This window comes from Macrobrachium rosenbergii, chromosome 42, assembly GCF_040412425.1.
Source record: "Macrobrachium rosenbergii isolate ZJJX-2024 chromosome 42, ASM4041242v1, whole genome shotgun sequence".
Classification (NCBI taxonomy): domain Eukaryota; kingdom Metazoa; phylum Arthropoda; class Malacostraca; order Decapoda; family Palaemonidae; genus Macrobrachium; species Macrobrachium rosenbergii.
The window spans coordinates 9,185,998-9,211,514 of record NC_089782.1 but is presented as its reverse complement, the minus strand read 5'-3'; the positions used below and the strand labels follow the sequence as shown (position 1 = coordinate 9,211,514).

At 32.0% G+C, this 25,517-nt stretch overlaps 1 protein-coding gene across 50 annotated transcripts in view; it reads right to left on the bottom strand.

The window, feature by feature from the left end:
• Positions 1-25,517, bottom strand: part of LOC136827934 (ankyrin-2-like) — a 790,256-nt gene that overhangs the window by 251,274 nt on the left and 513,465 nt on the right. For all 50 annotated transcript variants that reach the window (XM_067085443.1, XM_067085453.1, XM_067085409.1 and 47 more), the window contains 4 exons: positions 24,844-25,068; positions 22,111-22,271; positions 14,522-14,622; positions 14,156-14,266 (listed from right to left, as the gene is read on the bottom strand). In XM_067085443.1, coding sequence (XP_066941544.1) covers positions 14,156-14,266; positions 14,522-14,622; positions 22,111-22,271; positions 24,844-25,068 — 598 coding nt within the window. The remainder of the gene's footprint in view (positions 1-14,155; positions 14,267-14,521; positions 14,623-22,110; positions 22,272-24,843; positions 25,069-25,517) is intronic.

The following is a 25,517-nucleotide window of genomic DNA, read 5'->3' as shown; positions in this document are numbered from 1 at the left end:
ATGAGAGAAAAAAGGGGCTAACTTTTTTGTGAACAATACAATGTACAGTGGGTCCCCACTAGATCGTGGATCAACAATCGTGGCTTCAGTTAATCGCAGTTTTTCTGTGGAACATATCTCCAAATATACCGTGGAAAATTCACTAATTCGCGGAGTTTTCATATAGCAATATTAACTAATTACTGTATTTTCATGTTATTTTCGTGACTAAATCAATTTTTTTTGCTATAAAAATGATTAACTAATTTTCAAATATTAACAATAATGTGATTTACTAATTTTCAAATATTAACATTAATGTAAACACAACATAATATCAATAAAATCTATTTTTTTAATGCATATTCAAATATTTAGGTACAGTATGTAACTCAGAGAGAGAGAGAGAGAGAGAGAGAGAGAGAGAGAGAGAGAGAGAGAGAGAGAGAGAGAGAGAGAGAGAGAGAGAGAGAGAGAGAGAGAGAGAGACTTGCGTAAGCCTGGGGAAAGAAACAGGTTTTTACGATTTGCCGTGGTAATAAAATGGTTTTCTCCCCTCCTTATAGTGAACCCACCCATTGGAGGGACCTCCTTATAGTGAACCCTCCTGGTGGCTCCCTAAACTGGTTTTCTCATCTCGTTATGTACAGTATATTGCCTACAGCTACGCCGCTCAGAAATGATATTAAAGTGATACTGAAATATTAAAATAAAGTGTTTTAGGATGGTATTTTATAGTATATTTGGTATTTGAACTATTAAAATAGGCAGTTATAAGCATTTTTAGATGGGGTCTTTGGTATTTGAACTATTAAAATAGGCAGTTGTAAGTGTTTTAGAGGGGGGGTACCAACTTATCGCGGATTTCAGCTTATTGCGGGTGTTTGTGGTCCCTAACCCCAGCGAATACGAGGGACATACTGTAAATGAAAACCCTGTGGCCTACCAAACTACATGTCGCGTATGAGAGAAAGAGAAAAGGGTTGATTTTTTGTTTTTAAGTGTAATTTATAGTTTATTATGTTACAAATATGGGAAAATTTGATAATTGCTTTTTGCATAAATTTTTCAGTTTGAGGCATGATGGTTATTGTTTACAAGCACATTTAGCATCTGCCACGGCAAATAAAAAATGTGTAGCCTACCAAACTATGTGTCACACACAAGAGAAAAGAAAGGGGTTGCTTTTTTTTTGTGTGGGTATTTATGGAGTTTATTTTGTTACAAATATGGGGAAATAAAGTAGATAATTGCTTTTTGCACAAATTTTTCAGTTTAAAGTGTGATGGTTGTTGTTATAAGCATATTTATTGTTTATGGCTGCAAATGAAAAACATGTAGCCTACCAACTACATGAACTACAAAAGAATAAGGGGATTGCTTTTAAGTGCATTTATGGAGTTTATTTTGTTACAAATATGGGAAAATAAGGTAGATAATTGCTTTTTGCATAAAGTTTTCAGTTTAAAGTGTGATGCTTGTTGTTTATAAGAATATTAAATGTTTACCACTATGGAGTATATTGACAATACTAGGTGAGGAAGGGTAGGGAGTTACCCTTGCATACCTCTAGATTTTTTTACTCGCCATTTTACAGATTTCAACATTATCCGACGGCACTTGGCTCTATTAATCCAGATAATTGAGGGATTTCTGTATATATATGCAATATATATATATATATATATATATATATATATATATATATATATATATATATATATATATAGGCAGTCCTCGTTAATATATATATATATATAATATATATATATATATAATATATATATATATATATATATATATATATATATATATATATATATATATATATATATATATATATATATATATATATATATATATATATATATATATATATATATATATATATATATATATACGGCAGTCCTCGGTTAACAGCGTTAACAGCGATCCGGTTTTATGGCTCTGTCTAGCAACAAAAATCGGCAATTTTCGGCACCAAAAAATCGCCGATTTTCGCTTATCGGCGCCGATAATTGGGTATTGGCGCCAATACATACCTAACAGAGGCGCCGATAACCAAAAATCGCCAAAAAATTGCCGATTTTCAGTTAGCAGTGATTTTCAGTTATCATCACACCCTCAGAAATGGAACCCCGCTGATAACCGGGGACTGCCTATATATATATAATATAATATAATATATATATATATATATATATATTATATAAAATATATACATATATAATATATATATACTGTATATATAATTTGTAGTATACACATACTGTATATAAAAAATTAATTGTATCCATCACTTTATACATTCTTAAACTGGCTGATAGTCACACCATTCCATTGGTCTATTCCAAAATGAGGTTATAATGTCTGGTACTGAACACTACCAGCAAGTTTTATTCAAACCATTATTTAAGGTAAACAGATTTCTAGATTGTATGTTATGTAATATCTTATTAAATGTTTTATCACAGTTTTCTAACCTCCTTTGATATCCAAGGTGTCTGACTGGTGTTTTAATTTGGCTGCTCTTGTCTGTATTGTTTTTAATCCATCCCTTTCCTTCCTATGGGATGGCACCCAGAGTATGACAACATACTCCAGGTGGGGTCTAACCACACCATTGCACAATGTTGGAACTGCTTCTTTTTTTCCTAGTAGTAAAATGACATTTAATGTAGCCTGGTAATTTCTGAGCTTTCTGTCCAACTTCTTAAAACCATAAAAAAGATTTTAAGTTAAGAGTGATAATGACTCACAGATCTTTTTAGTGATGACAACTTATCTTCTTGCCAATTAAGACAAGCTTTTGTATTTATCTAAGTTAAATGGTTTCTCCAATTTTACTTCTCGTGACTTTTATTTTTGAAGCACTACTGGTACTGATATCAATTTATGTGCCATCAGCAAACTTCTTCTTTTTCTATTTCTCATCCAAAGAGGTCTTAGTCTTCCTATTTTTCTTGTGTCCACAGGAGGCCAGCTGACACTACTATGTATTATTCTCTCAGAACTACTTTAGAAGACATGAACAAGCCAATCACCTTTATGATATAATATCTACACCAATCCTGCCATGATGCCTAATATTCTCCATAGGGCTCAATTTTCAAATCAACAAAAATCTTTTAGGTATAGTTCATGTCACACAATGATCCATGTCTGTAATGCTAGAATTATGAAGAACCTTACTTTTAAATGCAATCTTAGTTTATCTTATTTCCTAATTTAATTCAAGAGATGGAAACACAAAATTCTGCAGTTACGGTACCAAAAAATTGACCCTAATTTTAAGGTAAATTTTACATGAAAATTGACTGAGTGCTAACATACATTCTTGTTGGATTTAATTTGTCACTTTTTGGCTTTTGTCTTATTTTTTTTAGATGTTTATATTCACATTTCTACTGTAATTTAGGATATATTGTTTTATTATCAGTAGTGGTAATTTGGTCAATGCATATATACAACTTTAATTGAAACCTGTAGGCTGCCTTATATAGCGAACCCTCAACCTGTAGGGGGGTTTGGCTCACAGACTTCCCTTTAAGTCCAGTACTGTAATGTATCATGTAGGTCTAAATCCCATGTATAAATTACATAATATACTGTACAGGATATTTTCATATGTAAACATAATGTATGCACATCATCCAGTAGGTACTGTAAATTATAATTATATATATATATATATATATATATATATATATATATATATATATATATATATATATATATATATATATATATATATATATATATATGTGTGTGTGTATATATATATATATACAGTATATATATATTATAGTACTCATAATATTTAAAATAATGTAAATGCTATGTGAACACAATTGTTGTTAAATTTTGTTTATGGTATGCATAATAAGTGTATATTTTCTTTTGTTCTAGGTAATAAATTGCAATTATTTAATGGCATGAAAGAGCAACTGTCAACATAGAATTATATAAATTTTCAAAATAAAATTTCTTATTCGGATATTTACCTACTGTTAAATTAGCTTATATCTCCTTCGCCTATTGGCACAGGAGATATAAGCTAATTTAACAGTAGGTAAGGTTCATCCCAAAAAAATATGAATAAAGTACAGAATATGGTTTAATATAAGAAAAATTAAAAGCTATCTTTCACTCACTCCCCCTATTACAGCTTAGTCCTGAGGACTTCCCCCTTTCCTGATAATGAACTCCATATTAAAAACAGGCAGGTTACAGGGTTTGTGATATTGTATACAAAAAACAAAGAATTAAACATTCTAGAAAAGACAATATGAAGGAATAAAGCTATTCTACGTTAAGTTTCAGACTTTCATAATGTCTGTGGGACTATAAAGCCACGGGATTTGTAAAGCCTAACTTTTAGAGAAAAGGCAAGGGAGTAGAGGCAGTATACTAATCTTATCTAATGAAAAAATGGACAGAAAAAGTGGATATGTACTACACAAGTAATAACACATAATTATTTTATGAGCAGTGACTTCTCATTGACACTGTCTAATTCACAAAGAAGGAAATAAGCTCTTTTCTAATAAATAACTACCCCTTAGTTACCCAGGTATAAATCACAGAAGAAAAATCTAAAAAAAAAAGAAAGACACATATAAGCCATGAGTATAAGCAGCACTACCTCCTAAAGCAAATAGTAGACTATGTACTGTACATGTAAATGAAAATTCCTAAGAACTTGAAATGTTAAACTGAAAACGGTGAACATTCTGGAAATATTTCTTGAGAGCAAGTTGCTTCTACAATGTCTTTTGATGATATTTGAAGTTATAACACATAATTAAGCATATTTCTGCTAATACTGAATTGCCAGAGACACAAAATAACATCTGTGCACAAATATTTTCAAAATGAAGGTTAGATACCCTTAGGTGGAATAGAGATAATGCCTAAAAGGGAAAATGAATGAATACCCTACAATAAAATCTACTGAAAAGAGGCCACTAATAACCTTTTACTTGAAAAAATACAGTAACACAATCATTTTCCACTAACACATGCTCTTTCAGCTTTTTAATTCCTGCAGCTGCAAAATTAGAATACCATACAGCAGCAAATGGAACTGATTATTCCCACATCCCACAATTCAATCTACACAATTGTTTACTTAAGTGTGGGTCTCTGGAACAAACCCCCATGTGTGTCAAGGGCCAATCGTATACAGTAGCCTACAGGTTCAACAACGTTACCGTTATTAATGATGCAAAAAACTGCAGTAAAGATGTTGATACATATGTAACAATAAATTTTATTAACACCTGCAGAGTGCTGTATCCAGCTGGCCATCAACATACATAAGGATTAGTTTGAAGATCCTCCATGTAAGTACAAAAATCATGTAGATTTAAATGTTGAATTTGGGAACAATTAGAATTTTATTCTTGTAACAAGTTGTATACAATACCATGATGTAAAAAATTACATTAAAAATATAATAAGGATATTATCCAAATTTAAGGCTAAAACAATTGTTTCACAAAACAATCACGTCATCCTCATTTACAGCTCACATTTGTGGTCTTCAAATGTCCACACTATGCAGGCTTTCTTTCATCTAATAGACAGAGGAGCAGCAATCTTATAAGCATGCACCAACTAAAACCTTAAGTTTGATCAATTGCCTGCCTCTTTTTCTTGTGTGCCTGCACCATTTCTTCTCCTACTTCATCATTATTCCATTCAATCTCTTTACACCATTTTTTGCATTCATGAAGTGATTTTTAAGAAAATTCTTCACCTCAACAGGTAGTTTTTGTCACTGGGGCTGTTACCCCGGCAGCCAGCTTTTTGTTTTTTGATGATTATTACTATTAGGTAATTTAATGAAACAGAGTAAAAACTTAGCTCTCAAAGAACTTATTTATATTTTCTAGAATTAAAGTCCTTGTAATTTATCTTGTTTTCTTGCAAGGATTTTGTGTGGCAGCAGCTACTGAATAATCCAATGTATTCTTACTTTTCTTCTTTATAAATTTGCTTTTGGATGCTGTTTGTATTGGTGTTTAGGTCTTGGGCATATCACTGATTAAAGACTGAGGGTTTGGCAAGCTGAAGACTATGAGACGCTTCCCATTTGCAAGGCCTAATTAATGCCTTTAGTATTTAGCCATTTTTTCCTTGTTTTCTGTATTATGAACAAAGAGAGGTTAAGTTTTCTCAATTTTTGTTATTTCTTTTGCTTATTCAGTGTCTGGGCCTTTCCACTTATTGATATCAAATAACTGTCATTAGTCTTCTGTATTTTTTTATTTTTTCATGAATACCTGTGTATTCTGTTCTAAATGCAATTTTCCTATGTTAGCTTCAAGCTTCAAATATGAGGTTGTGCTTTTGTAACTATACTGTACTTCTGGTTAGGTAACTCAGTTGTATGAATACACTGACTATTGTTAGCTTATCCCTAGACATTCACTATCTTTGTTTTTTAATGCAATAAGTAGTTCAGATGTATTTTTGTACACTGTTTAGCTTTGTAGTGCTTCAGATTATTTTTTTTACACTGCTTAGCTTTGTACAATGTGATTCTCTTTTCATCTTACTGTTGAGATGCTGCAGCAATGCAAAAATGGTTTTTCGGGTAAGCCATGTCAAGTATTCAAGTCTAACCTTGACAGGGATTCACATCTTGCTTGATCTAACCTGCAAGATGTGTCTGGCTTGGCTGCCCATCCAGTAGATCTTTTATGAAGTGGCTATATAAACACGAGACATGAAAGAAGCACCACTGTTAAGTGTCTTGGTTGTCTACTTCAGGAACTTCAGCCTCTACTTCTCACCAGGAAGAAATATCTTTGACTTCTCTGTTGGTAGAGGTCCAAGAATTTGCTCCTTAAAATAAGATGGCAGTCTCACTGCCAAGTACACACCCCAAGCCCCTTCATCACGCCAATCATCAGTATGCCAATCAACTGATGCCCCTGCAGCTTAAACTGATAGTTACATTTCCTACTTGACAGAGGACCTGGCATATTTTCATTTCAAGATAAATCCATCTTCAATGGACTATCCTCACTTCATATGGAGAATGAGAGTACTTCTGTTTACTGCTCTCTGATTCAGCCTAACTACAGATCCTCATGCTTTACCTAACTCTCATGAGTGGTAAAATGGGCCCATAGAGGAGACATAAGAAAAAGAAACTACAGTACCTGGAAAACTGGCTAGCGATGACATAGTCTGCATAGGAACTACATTAATACTTTGTTGCTTTGATCAGCTCATCAACAGATGGGCCTGCATATCAACTGCATACTGACTGGATACAGAAGCACTGGTTTGCCAGATGAAACACAGGGCTTAAAGCTTGTCATCCTAAATATAAGAGTCCAGATCCCTGATCCTGGCACTGCTTTATTGTAAAATGGTCACGGTGTTAAGACAGTTTTGCCTACTCCGTGAGTATAACACGTGTTCTGAGTTCTTCCAAATATGCTATGCTAGGCTGTGATGTTTGGTAGGTTAGGTATTCTTTTTTATAGAGTTTTTTTACTTATGATCATTTTCTCGGACCTTACAACTTGTAAGAATCACAAAATCCATGAACTTAAAAAATAAAAACCATATAGGAAAGCATTCCAAGACCGCAGACCAACATCAAGACTAACAAAGATGAATTGGGTGTCAGGAAGAGAAGAGAGAGAGAGAGAGAGAGAGAGAGAGAGAGAGAGAGAGAGAGAGAGAGAGAGAGAGAGAGAGAGAGAGAGAGAGAGACCAAAGGTACATTCTTCCCAGAATATCAACTTTCTCACTAGTGTTTATATGTGTGAGTGTGCATGTGGGTTAGTGTATGTATTCTTTGTTACTTATTACAGCTGAATAATATGTTAAGGAAGCACCCACAATGAAGGTTTAACCTTTAAGGATGGTGATTATAAATAATGTTAACAATACATGGCTTATGAATTCAAGAACGAAATCTGCAAAATTGCATATGAATTCCTTGTGTGGACAAATATATGTATACAAAGGTTCTACAGAACTATGTTATGTTAGCCTATGCTCCAAAGATTCATATGAGTTAATAAGATTTTTACATATTGTAGTTTGTATAAAGTGTTATTAATAAATTTCTTTATCATAAATCATAAAAGAAATTTAATACGACATGCTACAGTACATCCTTTAGGCTGTTCTAATTTTCAAATAAAGTTGATTTTCACTTAGGCTTACAACATGATTGTTGCAACCTAGTCATGTAGATAGCTGAGAAGTGGATTCTGACTCAATTTCTGGCATATCATCAAAATCTTGTCCTCTGTGCAATAAGCCATGTTAATTGCTCTGCTTGTCTTTTAAGAAACTAAATTTAGTATTTAGAAGAACATGAAGTTATCACAACCCTAAAAATACCCTTCAACTTTTCTGAAGCTTACAACAAAATTCTTTTCAACAACCTATAACACAATATTAATACTTGATATAAACAAGCCATTCCCAACCTATAAATCAAAGTTACTCATAAAGACCTATTCCTGTGTCATACCTTTTATATGTCAAATACAGATTTGGACTTTTCTGAAACAAACTGTTGCTATTATATGGAACTAATAAAGTAAACAGTCTGAGATATTTATGAAACTCTGAACTTCCATTATGCTTATAAAAATCATGATTAATTTCATTCAGGACCAACTCACTCATATGTATCAGCACACTATTAATTTTCACAATTATGAGCTGCTCCAACTATACCTTATTTCACATATTATGAACCAATGCCTAAGCCTCTGTAATAACTCTATTCAAGATAATGAACTTTATGATATTGCCCAAACAAAGTTCAAGATAATATTGAAGTTAATAGTCCTGAGCAAGTCTACATTTACCCTACCTATCAATTGTAAGTACTATCTGAAAAGTTTCATATTTCTGAAAAACAAAGAATATGCACAAACTCCCATGAAAGCAACTCATATGAGAGCAACCCTTTTCATGTTTTAAGAGGTCACGTTCTTTCTAGATTCATACAGCGAGAATTTCTATTTCATAGCACATGGCAAATTTTACTTTTGCAAAGATTTGAGGAGGCTTTCAGAAATGAAGACAAGAAATGAATTGGTCACAAAAATGAATACATACAATAAAAGACATGTGACAAAGAAAGAGCAAACATGTACCACATATCTCCCAAGATTCAAATATTCCACCACTGAAACCTCCAGTGCTTTCAATACACTTTTCAGATGATTGTGAATACAGAAGGCCACTCATTCAATAGATGCTTCAAGTTTACATATAACACACAGTCCCAGCTATCTTTCATATGACATGCAAAGGCTTTTTTTATTCTCGAACACATTCCATATGCACAGCAAGAGTTTCATTAACTAAAAATATCTATAAAATCCTAATACTGATCTAAAGAAATCTGAACCTTATATATTGCTTATTCACAAGTTTTATTACAAAGTGTAATTTGCACTTCTGATGATAAAGAAAAGAATAAAAATTAAGAAGCAAGGGTATCACTGTGGTCAGCCACATCGCTGGCTGCATGAACGTTGTATTGTGAATATGACTTGAGTGATGGTTGTTAGTGACATAACTTTTTTAGTGTAGAGAGGTGTGTAACTCAGCAGCATCAGCGAGGCTCGACACAGCATGGACGAACAGAGCAGCCAACATAAAGTCAAAACAAATAAAAGACAAGACAAAAGCACATAAAGAGCACAGAGTATCAAAAAAGAAATGGAAATACAAAAGCCCAATAAAATCAGTTGAACTGTGGTTTTATGGCCATTTCTACAAGATTAGATGAACCAAGATGAAATAACTATACTACAGTACTTCTCTAATAAACTACAAATTTTGAAGACTGATCCAATGCTGTTTTCATCGAACCTTGCTAAATGCGCATTACACGTTCAGGTGAGTTGGTGAAAACAAACTTCATGCCACTTGCGTTTAACTAAGTTTATTGGGCATTTTTTCCATGTCTGTGATACAAACTAGCTAACATGGTTAGTTTGTGCTGCAGTTAATAGTAAAGCATCAATTAGCCAAGCCAATGGTAAAGAGACAGATAAAATGGCATATTCCAATATTTTAAGACAGTTTTTGAAGACTTATACAAAACTGCATGTTCCTTCCCAGGCAACAAAATTCAGTATTCTATGGTGTGCTGAGACCAGATTTCCAACTGATAATAAAAATAATTAACATTAAGAGGATATAGAAATTAGTTTCAATTCTTATCTGATCTCAGGGGTCAATAGAAACCTGACAGCAATTACAAGCCCACACAAGCTTAAAACTACAATTGACTAATTTCCAGTCACAAAAGTAACTAACTATGAGCCACGTGGGGAATGTAACAGCCTATAAATACCTTACATGCAACAGCCAAATGATATCACAGGCTCACTAATTTAAAAGCAGTTCCTCAGTGCTAATTTCTGTGCATATCTTCAATGTGATCCCATATTCTCATAATTATCTTCACCCAACAAACCTTAAACTCCCTTTTAATGTTTGGAAAGTTGAAAATGTACATTTCAATATTATATCTGATTCAAGAGGTAATGAAAGTCAATAATTCTGCAAGTAATACAATATCAAGTTATTACCCAAAATTTGGTTAATGAGAGTGGCATTCATATTATTTAATGTGAAGCACAGATAACGTACTGTAATACCAGTGGCGTATGTGAATGCTAGGTATCTAAGTACAAGAGGTTAAACTATTCTCTAGTCTGTGGAAGACTTTAAATTTCAAATCCTTCCACTGATATAGATAAAAAACCAAATTACTTATAATACCAAACCAATTTTAAACGTACTTCCACGGACTTTCAGTGACACTTATTCTAAAATGCTGCAGTGAAATAACTGGTAACTGTGAAATGTTAGTCTTCATATTTACATCATGTATAGTTCCAATGGTGACTAATAAAACCAAAGTAAATAACTTGTGCCATATCCAAATAAAAATAAATCAGAATATAATCAACAATATCTCTATCATACCCTGAGGGGAGTACCATTTACTTTGTCCCTTGCTTGTCATACTGTAGATGGAATTAAAATTCTTTGCCATTTCCAGTTGTACAGTATTGCTTTCTGCATGTTACTTTCCATCCATTCATTTAATATTTTCCTACTTAAAGTACCACTTCTTTAACTTTATTCTGCTCAACTGTCACATCATTTATAAATAAAATTACTTTTGGGCAAGCCCCATGAGGATCTAAAAGACAACTCTGTGGTCTTGTTAAGCTAATCTGTAATAAAAGTAATGATGCACTTTCATAAAAACAAAGCAATTACGAGTATTCCATGTAATTACCTGCCTTTGCTACCATGAAAAATTAATTTATACCAATATGCATTTATAATAATTTTGGGTGTGGTATGAAGTATCTCAAATTCACTCTTCCATACACCTAAAGTATAAAATTACAATATGCATAATTAAATTGATTTTAAAATCAGTGGTTATTGTACAATTTTTTATTAACTTAGAGAGTTATAAAAAACAACTATTAAATATAGCCTGAAAACCGAAGAGAATGCAATACGTACATTCTACAATATTCTTTTTTACAATTACATGCCTCTTAGTAAAAATTTCCCTGACAGAATAACATAATTCTAAGATGCAGACATACTTGGCGAATACTTATCACTGTAATCCAATCATGAAAAACTAAAATATCAGTGTTCTGCTACCAGTGCTAGATGAATAGTTTGTGATTTAACTATTTAAAATTCAAGACAAGAAAAGAAACCATGTAAACTTATATAACACTACTTAGTCACCATGAGATTTCACTGCAGCTAGGATGAAAAGAGATCATGTACTGTTGAGAGTACAAAAGCTATTGCTTGCACTCTACTATGATAAAGTCTTGTTAAATGATTGAACATTTCAGAATAACTTTTTGAAAGTGCTTATTTCACAACAAAATCAAACATCTAAAGTTATATGCCACAAGTGATGTATCTAACAATACCAATACATATAAAAATAATGCTCTTAGAAAAGGCAGTAGACAGATGCGACCAGCCATGGATAATATCCTTGGGATATTCAGAAACATGGTTCAACTTAAAAATATCACTTTTCAATATTCATAAGTTCACCTTACTAACAGCTTATCGAAAGTCTACTGTTACCAGCCTCATCACACTAGGGATTTCCCATGGCATGAGCTAAAATTTTTGATGCTACAAAATATAGTTAATACGATGACTTACATTCTATGTGTATATAAGAATCTTGAAATCAGGTATTCTGGGCCTCTTCAATTGTACAGTTTTCCGTTCACTGAATCAAGTAACTGGTTCTGGGTTACGATTGAAAAATCTCTAAACAAGCAAAATAATGATATTTTAAATCAATTATAGCCTGGCATTTCAGAATTTCTGATATCACTACAACTGATTCCTTTAGCCTTACTCTATTTGAGATAAGGTAATAGGGTACAGATATAGTCCTAACATACTACAGAACAACAGCCAATCCATGAAAAAAATAACATGAACTCAAAATATTAAAATGTTCAGTTAGTATGGCAAATGATTTTAAATCATTTCTTCAAATGGTATTTTATGATATTACATGCTCAACAGAATGTAATGAGCAAAGTTATTTACTTGCTACATGATATACTGGTTTGATCTCCGAAAATCTTTTGTACTAGGAAGGTCTAACTATTCTGGCTATTTTCTGGAACTGGAAATTATAATTCTTTGTAAAGCTCGCCTTCAAACTAAAATTAAAATTTTATCACAAAAATACTAAAAAAAAAAGAAGCAAATGATACGATGAATTAAAATCTAAATTAAATCATAACATGAAAATGAGTACTAAACTATCACTGAAAAGAAAAGTACTCCTACATAACCTAAGACATGACGACCAAAAGCAATCTTGTTGTAAATATGTCCTTTTGAAGGTCAAACTGCAGTTCCACTATTTGAAAAAAGAAAATCACCTTGCATAAGTGTTCTGCTGTATGTCAGAATAATTGTGATTTCTTGAGACTACTTGTACAGTGGGTTGACCTCTTGCTCAAAACTCACATCACTCCCTATAAACTAACTTCCCTAAAACTCCTCTATAACTTTCTACTATTTATACAATGCTCTGTCAAAACAATCTTCTCCTAACTGTCATGCATAACTTTTGTCAAGCACACTAAACCTTATTAAACCTACAATTTCTTCATACTATATAATAAAACTAAACCTGCTTTACATGATGTGCCATCTAATTTTTACTCACACTATGTTGCAAAACTACAAACATAAAAATAAAAAGGCATAACACCTTAAAATTTCCATGCAACTAAGGACTAAGAGAGCAAGCAAAATAAGCCATGCAAGAAATCATAACAAAGGACAAAACAACTTGTAAATACGAAAGAAACCAAAGAAAATTTAAAAAATAAACACAAAACTGGAATGCCCTGCAATTGCCAAAATTAACCATAAATAAATTATAGTTCTGACAGGAAATATTATACCAAGCATGAGTATAGAGTACAGTATGCAAAAATAAAGCCTAATGATGGAATTTCTCTCATGAAATAAATAAAAGGGGCTTTTCTAACCTAAAGGTAATGTGATAAAATACTGAAACATTGTATACCAAAATATCTAAGAAAACTGACTTTCCAAACTAAAAATTACTTAAGTTATGTGAAACGACTAGATCCTCAGGTACTTGAGATAAAGCCAAGATAAATAAAACCAATCATACAAATAACCTATAAGTCTACAGAAGAGATCTGAAAAAGGTCTTTGTTAATTTGATTGTTTGCTTAGATACAGATTTGAAGCACATTCCTGAAAAACAAATAAAAATATCCATTGTTTCCTGAATTTTTCTGGCTTTCACACTATTTTTAACTTTCAAGAACTAAAATAAATCAAATACTGTAATCTTCATTTCTTTTACCTTTATATTAATTGCAACTTAACTTGAAGAAAAGACAGTTGCAAAAAACAAGAATTTTTTCCAATTCCTATGCTCTTGGCAAACCTAAATCTAAACACAATGAAAAATCTTAAGGAACTAACTCAAAAGAACACAATATTAAACAGAAGTACTTCACCAAATAAGACTAAAACGCTTCTTCTTTGGAATGTTATTGACACTAATTTTTTTCATTGGTCCAGTGTGATTTTTGCGGGGCTTGAAGAGGTTTACCTGAAGTCCCACTTTGATCTTCTTTGTTAGTGCTCCTTGTGGGAACACAGCCTGAACCTGGGGTACTACAGTTGAAGAAACCATACCTCCTTCAGGACCTATTGCATGTACCTATGAGTGACAGGAAACAGGAGAGGTGATTCTTTATTAACAAAGAAGCATAATAAAACTGGAATTCATAATCTAATACTATTCCAACTTCATGCCATATTCCACTGACCAAAGCAGCAAGTACTTCTATTTTTAAAGTAAAATACTATAACTCAGTATATCAACCAAAATATATGATTAAGTTTGCATATTTTTGTCTATAGCAATGGAAATTATTGCCATATGGATAGATACTAGACTCCATCATATGCTTACCTCCTGTCTGATACGAGTGACAATGGCAAAGTACTGAGGGAAGTCTGTTGTTAGAATTCGAGTGATGCGATTAGTATTCAGGTCTTCTAGCTGCTTTAATTCTGAAAGAAAAATTCACCGGTATACATTATAGCCCTGTTGGCAGTTTTCACTGAACTTTTGTTTGAATCTGCTTTCAAGTAGAAGAATTAACCTCCCTAGTTTAGTTATAATATTCAACAGCAATAATATAATCAAGCGTTACTGATCTTCTAAAATAACTAAAAGTAAAATTACCTTTGTGAGAAGGTTAACATTCCCTATTAATAAATCCTTTTCAAAACTCAAAAATAATTTGTAATTAAGATAATATATTAATATACAGTTTCATCACAATAAGATACACACCACACACCCTGGAGAATAAATTATCCACAAAATTTTGTCAAGAGATGAAAAATTCAAACAAATTTAGCTCACTCATCAGCTTTAAATAACTAGTGATTATAAAAATCTACATTTAATGACACACATCAGTTTTTCTTATAACAGTTAAGGGGAGCATTTGAAAAAATCATTTTTTATTAATAACTCTGGTTTTTTTTGCATGAATCAGTTTGAAATTTTGGGCATTGGTTAGTTTATGTATAGTGAAAAGGTCAGTATTCATATTTTCTTCTGGGCCCCATTCGCTGGTACCCCCACCGCCCCAAAATTCTTTTAAAAAAAAACTCAGCCATAACTATTGCAACCTAAGAGCTGAAATTTACGTGGTAGACAGGTACAGTATTATAGATTAGAATAAAGTAATAGAGCATTTTTTTAAATTTTTTTTTTTACAAATATTTTTCGATTTTTGAAAAATCTTGGATCGATTTTGTGGAAAAATAAATCCCAAAAGTATTTTTGGGACGAAATAAAAAAAAAACTCTCTATAGATTTTGTAGACAATTTATTTAGCTTTCATTTGCTTTTTGTTTCATTGAGATAGGTGAATTTGTTACATCTGAGTTTCCATTTGAAGGTCGATAACTTTAGTTTTGAGATCTCGGCCTCCAAAGTTTTATGATGACATTTGTTGCTTGTCTGTCCATTTATTTGCTTGTTGTCTCACACTTTGAGGTTTTTATGACAAATTTGATGTATCATATTGGTGTTATCTGTGATTATTATTTTCTGTATACTGAATTATATTTTATATATTTAGGCTCCTAGTCCCCTCTTTCCTCTCTCTTGGATGCCTCCCTCTTCATGACGTCGTTTCTTCTTTTCTCTTATGGAACGTAGATGTTGTTTAAATTTTCTTGGTCTTGGCATGGTTTCTTCTAAACAAAGAAGTATTGCAAAGCCAAGAGAAATACAAAAAATTGGCTTGCAAAGTAATATAAGTGCGCTGAATGAAAAGTGTGTCAAAACACGAGTGAGGTTGGGTAGCGCGACGTCTTGCTTCATCGAGAGCTGAGCTGCCACCGATTGCCCAAGTGGATATACTCCTTCACCCAACAGAGCCTCTACGCACTTGCGTAGGATATAGTTGCCATATACCACATTTAGATATTCTTCTTTGATAGCTAAATTGAAATTACCACCGATACACTGAAGTTATCATTACATTATACAAAAAATGTAATTTTCTCAGAGATAGTAGGGTTACAGTTTTGGCTTATAACTCCAAAACTATTGCAAATTTTTTAATAAAATTTTTTGGGAATATAGTCAAGAGCTGTAAGAGTCCGTATGTGAAATATCAGGAAAAATTTGGATTCTTTGATTTTTTCGTCAAATGCTAACTTAACTTTCCAAAATGATTTCTTCAAAGTAGGGCCACTGGTCATGAATATGAATTATCATCTACTGCTGAGTTCCATGCTTTTATTTTTTGTTGTTGTCCCTTATTGTGTTAAATTACATACCAGTCAGGATGCCACCTTTTCTTTATGATTTATGATGTTCACTAGTGCCTTTAAAAAAATTTTTTTTACGTTCTCACAGGTGATGAAATTTTTGTGCATGATTTTCTATTTTATTTTTTGATAGTGTAGTCACTGTCTCGTCCTCAAGAAGTCACCCCCATAGTGTGCCAGCACTCCCATGTCAAAACAGTGACTACCAAAAATAGGTTTTTCCTACATCAAAACCTGTTTTATATTTTTTTATGCAGTTGTCTTAAAAGTAAACTGATTACTCTTTTTGTTTTTTGTTGAAAAAATTCCTGTTATTATATCATGTTGCTGTGTCTAAATTTCTAAACTATTGTTTTTTTTTTTAAATCTTGTGAAAAATTTAGCATATTTGCAGGATGCAATGTGATTAAAAATTGATGCCATGTTGTCATGATTGCCAAGGACAGGGTTAAAGTGTGTATTATTTTCTTTTTTGATTGTGTTCACCATTCTTGTTGTGAGTATACAGCAGGACTTATTAATTAAAGTGTGTTTTTTTGGTACTGATCTGTTTCCAAGGAAGAGTGAATGTTGGTTATTTTGAATTTATTTACTTTTTTATTTTGTGTTGTAAGACGTGTTCAATTCACTGGTAACTTTAGGCTATTACACATGTTAGCTGGCCTTATTAAAAATAGTTAATTTTACCTGGTTTAAACCAGTAACAATACAGCATGAGGCTCACAATGGAATAGTGCAGAGACAAGCTTTGCAGGGATGCAAAAAACTTAGGGAGGGAGTGAGGAGCCATTCCATAAAGCTTGTCATAATGTCCCGAGGTCTCAGATTGTGTGAGCTGCCTTGGTGAAGTAGAGCAAGGACACACTGTGCTGTTCCAGTGGTCAGGGCATAAGGAAACACCCTCAAAATACCGCCCACAAAAGCCGTAAACTTTTGGCGTGGGTATGCCTGACCTACGATTGCTCAGATATCCCTGGTAGGAGAAATCGACCAATGTCCTACATGAAGGGAAAAATGTGGGGGTGAGAGAAAGGCCAGTGTATCCAGGCCTAAGCTGCCTTTGGGAGGATTCTGACTCTGGCACATGAAGGGCAATGACGTGTTGTTGCCTACCTCGCACTATTCCATCGCTGTGGCTGGTTACCACTAAGTTACTGTAATTATTAGTTTCCTTAGGTACTTGGGCCCTTGTATAAGTTTTAGATAATACAGATCATTGTTAAATTTTACCCACTGTGTCTTATTTAAGCATGACCCTCAGTACTGCAGCCAACCAGAGTAAATGAGTATGTATATGTATGTATATACATATATATATATATATATATATATATATATATATATATATATATATATATATATATATACATATATATATATATATATATATATATATATATATATATATATATATATATATATATATATATATATATATATATATATATAATTATATACAGTCGACCCCCACCTATTTGAGGCTTCACTTATTCACAGATTTTTCTGTGGAACTTATCTGCGAATTATTCGTGAAAAATTCGGTAATTCACGAATTGTTTCATCAAGAAATAATCAGTAACTACTGTATTTTCCTGTTATTTTCATGACTAAATAGATTTTTTATGATAAAAAATTATTTAATAACTTTCAAATGTTAATATTAATGTAAACACAGCAAAATATTGATAAAGTGTAGTTTTTTTAATGCATATCAAATATTTAGGTACAGTACTTAACTCCACTTGTGCATTCCCTATGTTTCCCCTACATACTGTACAAAGAAATTGGGACTGCTTCAATACTGTATGAGAGAAAATGGATGTACTGAAATGTATAGGAGTAACTTGAATAGTTTTCACACAGCTGTAAGCCATATATTTTTAAGGTTTGTGTTGTAAGATGCCTTTGAAATGATACTGAAGTGTTTTAGATAATAGTTTATGATATATTTGGTGTACGGTGATAGCTTAAGGTATACGTTTGGTGTCTGAACTATTAAAATTGGCAGTTACAAGCTTTTTAGAGGGGTTTTGGTATTCACAGATCTTTAATATTTGTAGGTGTGGTATGCATGCATATATATATATATATATATATATATATATATATATATATATATATATATATATATATATATATATATATATATATATATATAATATATATATATATATATATATATATATATATATATATATATATATATATATATATATATATATATATATATATATATATATGTATAACTGAATCACGAAAATATGGAACGTGATGAATATATAAATAGTTAAAGGTATCATCTATGGAGCTGCGAATGTTAGGCATGAAAGCAATTTCCCTGCTCGCTATAAGAAAAGCTTGACCGACCTTAAAAAAGACAATACAATCCACATCACAAAAGCTGATAAATCGAATAGTATTGTAATTTTAAATAAAGTTGACTACATATCATGTATGCAAGCCCTACTGGATGATGATACGACATACAAAAAACTAACAAAAAATCCCCTTGATCAAGTCATAAAAAGTTTCAACAGCACAGTGAAAAACATCCTTAAAGATAAAAAAGAACTAATAGGTCAGTTGTTGGTAAAATTTCCCTTGTTACCTTACTTGTATGGATTAGTTAAAACATACAAAGAAAACAATCCTATGCGGCCTATTATCAGTACTGTTGGCTCAATATCATATAAACTTTCGAAATATATTACCAAACTCTTGTCTCCGTTACTTGGAACTATCTCAGATTCTCACGTATATAATAGTCTAGATTTACTTGATAAATTAAACAAAATCACTTTTTGCCCCCCTGATAGATTCATTAGTTTTGATGTTTGTTCCCTTTTTACTAAAGTCCCTATAGATTCCATTTTAGAGTACCATAGTAATGAATTAATTCATCACGAATTACCTCTACCTGTAAGTCATATAATTTCTCTCACTAGGTTGTGCATTTGTGATTGTAAGTTTATATTCAATGGTGCATTTTACCAACAAATATTTGGTATAGCAATGGGCAACCATTTATCCCCACTCCTCTCAAACTTGTACATGGAATTCTTTGAAAAATGATATATACCTAATATCATTTATACTCCTTTAAAGTGGTATAGGTATGTTGACGATATTTTAGCTGTTTTGCCTGCTGGTATTGATGTAAATGATTTACTCTGTAATTTGAACAACCAGGTACCATCCATTAAGTTTACGTTAGAATTAGAAAAAGACAATTGCCTCCCTTTCTTAGATGTTTTAATACATAGAGAACCATTTCAATGTAAATTCAGTATTTATAGGAAACCAACCAACAACTTAACTTATGTCCATTTTTATTCAGGCCATCACCTCAACATCAAAATATAAATTTTTTCCTCTATGTTTTTACGAACCTTGCGCATTGTCAGTCCCCAGTATTTGGATAAAGAAATTGAACACATAAGAAAAATAGGGACAGATTTATGTTATCCTTCACATATACTAGATATTTGTTATAACAAAGCCCACAAAAAGTTTTATAGTGAAAGTAACATGAAGAAAGAAACCCTTAAGAGCAATCTTAGCTTGCTTTATTTTAGTGGTTTTGAAAACATAAAATCATTGTTAAAACCTTTTAATGTAAACCTCGTTTTTTCTTAAAATAACACAATCAAAAGAATGTTAATAAAAAATAGCCCTAAAGAAAACAACAACATAATATATAAAATTCCATGTTTGGATTGCCCCTCTTTTTATATTGGCCAATCTAGCAAAGATTTAGATGTACGTATTAAGCAACATAAGTATTCAGTCAAAACTGGACAAGCATCCAATGCTATATTCATTCATTTAAGTGAAAACTCACAGGATAAATTGGACTGAAAGTTCAGTGATTGCCAGATCGAAAGATTTCTCTTCAAGAAATCTATTGGAGTCCGCTATTGTCCAGCTTACTTCCAGTTGTAATTTTAATCTTAACCCTGGCATGTATTATTTGGACCCCTGTATTAGAAAAATGTTCAAGAATGACCTAAAAGATAAAATCACTGACTTAATTACAAGGTAGCTACTTGATATATATTTTCTATATATCCGTATGTTTAATATAATTTTTTATTTGTAAAAATGTTCATCTTGCAAAGTTATTATTATTTACAAAAAAAGAGAATTATTGTGCTGTACTAAAAAAATTTTTAGGTGGTCAGTCACGAACCTGTATAATCTTTTAATTGTCCTGTCCCTGCTCCTGAACGGTTGATCCTAATCCTTTGTAAAAACCTCTTAAATATTTAATCCTGTTTTGGCAGTTCTACTAATTCTTCAATTGTGTTGGATTCCAGGTACATATGTTTCCTTTATAATCCCCATCTGTCATTTATATGAGCTTTCTTTGTAAGCATACTTTTATATTTCTTCAGTCTGCTAAGTAAAGGACTAGCGTCGAAAGGCCTTGCAGCACTCCAGTGTTTCCATTTCCTTTGTGGATTTTATCTTTATTTATATATATATATATATATATATATATATATATATATATATATATATATATATATATATATATATATATATATATATATATATATATATATATATATATATATATATATATATATATATTATATATATATATATAATATATATATATGTACATGTGAATGTTGATACATCAGTCACATAAACTGAGCATTCTATAAAAAAATTCTCTTATCAAGTACTATCAAGCAATAAAATTCACAATTAGTGAGTTCTAAAGCATGACTTTGTTAGCAAAATGCACAAAATCAAATATAATGTGGTTTACAAAAGGACCTTATCGCCCATAAGATTTTAATCCCTTGGATAATGTGTAGTGTTTATTACTTCTATGATGCTGTTTCTTAAGGGTTCATTCAGTTTAGGAGGAATAATTTTATAACTACTAAGACTAAAAAATCTTAATACTAGGGATAACCAGTATCATACTGTACATACCTACTTTAACTCAAAGAATGACACTCAGATACTTTCATACAAATACTACTGAACACCTAACCTTATCCTAAATGCACTATAAATGACATATGCTACAAGGCTCTTCCATAGACACTCAAACAAACGAATAAATCTTTGTGGAAATCATCAGTTTCCTCAATAGAAATTTTTAAATTATATTTGACTGCATCACCAAAAAATCTCAAACCTTTGCCTTTTCAGACAAAAAAAAACCAGTTTCCTCAATCATACATTTCTCAACCTACGTGTATAAAATCAACATGATATTGGTTGAAAACTGATTTAATAGCAGCAGCCTGAAGTTCTGCTAATGATTATGTGCAAAACAGGCTTCAAAAGTTATGGAAGCCTTACAGTGGGCTGATGTGTTACAATGTTATACTTGGTCCAAGCAGAATATCATTGGGAAAAATGTGGCATTTTTCAGTTTTGATGGTACTTTTTAGTAAAATCTTTTGTAATTTATTGTAACAAATAGCATACTATACTGACCAAAAATGGTGTATTATGCTCCAGTTGTGTGGATGTTGAAGAGAAATACCCCTTAACCACAATGAATCTTAATGGAACTTTGTAATCACTATGTCAAATGTCATATCTAGCCATCAAAAATATTCCAGAATTTTCTACCTTTTCTGATTTATGCTGGTCTTCCCAATGGATGGCCCCCCTTTAAACAAAAACTTTGTCATTTTGAAAATCAGAAGGTGACAAATGGAAATGAATTAAGATTCTTACCTTCTCCATCAAAGCTTTCATTTAGAACTTCCTGCACTGCTTCTTCTGTAGCTTCTAGGGTGTGCTCTCTCCAAGTCTCTCCATTGTCTGACCGCAGAATCACAATTTCACGTTCCTTACCACGTAGTGAAGCAAAATGTGGAACCTCAATGATCACTGGGCTGGAATTATTGTAGGAAAAATTAAACTCAGATTTCACAACAATATTAAAGATTTTGCACAAATTTGCTATCATTCTGGGGCAAATGTTAAAATGAATAAAACAAAATCAGGAAAATATGAATGTGAATGCTACATCATAACTGCCAAGCAGATCCAATTCTCTTTTCATAAAAGAATGATGTTGTAACGGGGACAACTGTAAACCAATCAACAACATTTTAAATGAATAAAATACTGTACAAAACATGTTAACCCTTAAACGCCGACTGGATGTATCATACGTCGACTAAAATTGTCTGTTGGGTGCCAAGTGGACGTACCGTACGTCGACTACAAAAAATTTCAACCTTCGGTCAACTTTGACTTGACCGAAATGGTCAAAAAACACAATTGTAAGCTAAAACTCTTACATTCTAGTAATATTCAATCATTTACCTTCATTTTGCAACAAATTGGAAGTCTCTAGCACAATATTTCGATTTATGGTGAATTTTTGAAAAAAACTTTTTCCTTACGCCTGTACGGTAACTCGGCCGAAATTTCAGAAATTCTTTCGTCATTTTGTCATAAGTTTTGCACTGTTTTATATTAGCCGTTACATAAAGTTTTATATATGAAAATGTGCGCAATTTTATGTAAAATACAGCAACATACAATCCATGGTTGTAGCTTTTATCAGTTTGGAAATATTTTCATATAAATCACGTTAACTGCCAAAATTTCAACCTTCGGTCAACTTTGACTCGACCGAAATGGTTAAAAAACGCAATTGTAAGCTAAAACTCTTACATTCTAGTAATATTCAATCATTTACCTTCATTTTGCAACAAATTGGAAGTCTCTAGCACAATATTTCGATTTATGGTGAATTTTTGAAAAAAACTTTTTCCTTACGTCCGCTCCACAAATTCTTTCGTCACGTTGTCGTAATGTTTGCACCGTTTTATATTAGTCGTTACATAAAGTTTTATATGTGGAAATGTGCGCAATTTCATGTAGAATACAACAGAAAATAACTCATGGTTGTAGCTTTCATCAGTTTTGAAATATTTTCATATAAATCACGATAACTGCCAAAATTTCAACCTTCGGTCAACTTTGACTCGACCGAAATGGTCAAAAAACACAATTATAAGCTAAAACTCTTACATTCTAGTAATATTCAATCATGTACCCTCATTTTGCAACAAACTGGAAGTCTCTAGCACAATATTTAGATTTATGGTAAATTTCTGACAAAAAAAAAAAAACTTTTTCCTTACATCTGCGCGCGCGGTAACTCGGCCGAACATCTCAGAAATTCTTTCATCATGTTGTCGTAATGTTTGCATCATTTTACATTAGTCGTTACATAAACTTTTATATATGAAAATGTGCACAATTTCATGTAGAATATAACAGAAAATAGCTCATGGTTGTAGCTTTTATCAGTTTTGAAATATTTTTACATAAATCACGATAACTGCCAAAATTTCAACCTTCGGTCAACTTTAACGCGACCGAAATGGTCGAAAAATGCAATTGTAAGCTAAAACTCTTACATTCTAGTAATATTCGATCATTTACCTTCATTTTGCAATAAATTGGAAGTCTCTAGCACAATATTTCGATTTATGGTGAATTTTTGAAAAAAAACATTTTCCTTACGTCCGTGCGGTAACTCGGCCAAACATCTCAGAAATTCTTTCGTCACGTTGTTGTAATGTTTGCACCGTTTTATATTGGTCGTTACATAAACTTTTATATATGAAAATGTGTGCAATTTCATGTACAATACAACAGAAAATAACTCATGGTTGTAGCTTTTATCAGTTTTGAAATATTTTCATATAAATCACGATAAATAGAAAAATTTGACTTTCGGTCAACTTTAACTCGACTGAAATGGTCGAAAACTGCAATTGTAAGCTAAAACACTAACAGTCTAGTAATATTCAATCAATTAGCTTCATTTTTCAACAAACGGAAGTCTCTAGCACAATATTTCGATTTTTGGTGAATTTTTGAAAAAACATTTTTTTACGTCCAGCTTTTTTACGAATTCATGCATCATTTTGTGATAATATTTTCTCTGTGTTGCTTTGATCGTTTTACAATTTGTTATATACCAAAATCATCGCAATTTAGTGTACAATACAAAAAAAAAATAACCCGTTAGCTTTAACCGTTTTGCTCACAGCGCGATTTGTATAAAATTATATATGAAAATTTTTTTTTTGTGATGTCATATATTTCAATATTTATATATGATAATGATTTTTTTTTCATTTCTGATGGTTGCATACTAAACTTCAGGCAATGACAAAAAAAAAGAGCCAAAAATTAACTCAATCTTAAAAACTAAGTGTGCTGTGATTTTTTGAAAAAAACTTTTTTTCCGCTTCGGCGCTAACTCCCGAACGCTGCCGGCATACGGGAGACGTTTTTGTAAATAGAGGCTCGGCGTTTAAGGGTTAATCATTTTCATTTATGCTATCATGTTCAACTTAATTTTGGTAATTACATTTCCCTGTGTTTTCAGTACATTATGTTTCTATTATTGAGAAGCAATGGAAAAGATTAATACATTACCCTAAAAATTTGGCACCAGCTGGTCCCATTTCCAAAATCCTCGAAGCTAAAGCTTCCCCTTCCATGAGTGGTGGAGCATGAACAAGCTTATCTTTCTTCAAGTAACGGCAAGTAATTCTCATTGGCATTGCAGCTTTCCTGGGGGGGATGATGACACGAACACCAGAGTGACGGCAGCCACGCATGGCTCCACCCCTAGCATCCACCATAAAGCTCACAAGGAACCTGTAGCATGGGTATAGTTTTTAATCTTTTTTATTAACGAAATATAAATGTATGTATACAGTAAGGGTTTTTATGAAATTCAAGAGGAATGAAATTACAATATCTGATGATTCATATATTAAAAGAATACAGAACTCAAACTACTTGTCTGAAAATTCACAACTGAGGACTTTATTCACTGTCATTGGTCAGGAAACAAATGTATTGTACAAAGATGAACACTAAAGAAAGATAATACATGAGCTTTACTCATTATAAAAAAAATTAAATAAAAATGGAGACAAGCACTATCTGAACATAAGCAAATGATGAACCTCAGCAGAAATTTATATTCAGTTATCTACAGAATCAAAGCAATGTTTCATATATCTGAAATAAAAAACATCTTAGAAAAAATCAAACCACTCGCAAAGTTTTAACAAGAGAGTTGTAATAATGCAGCAAAACTT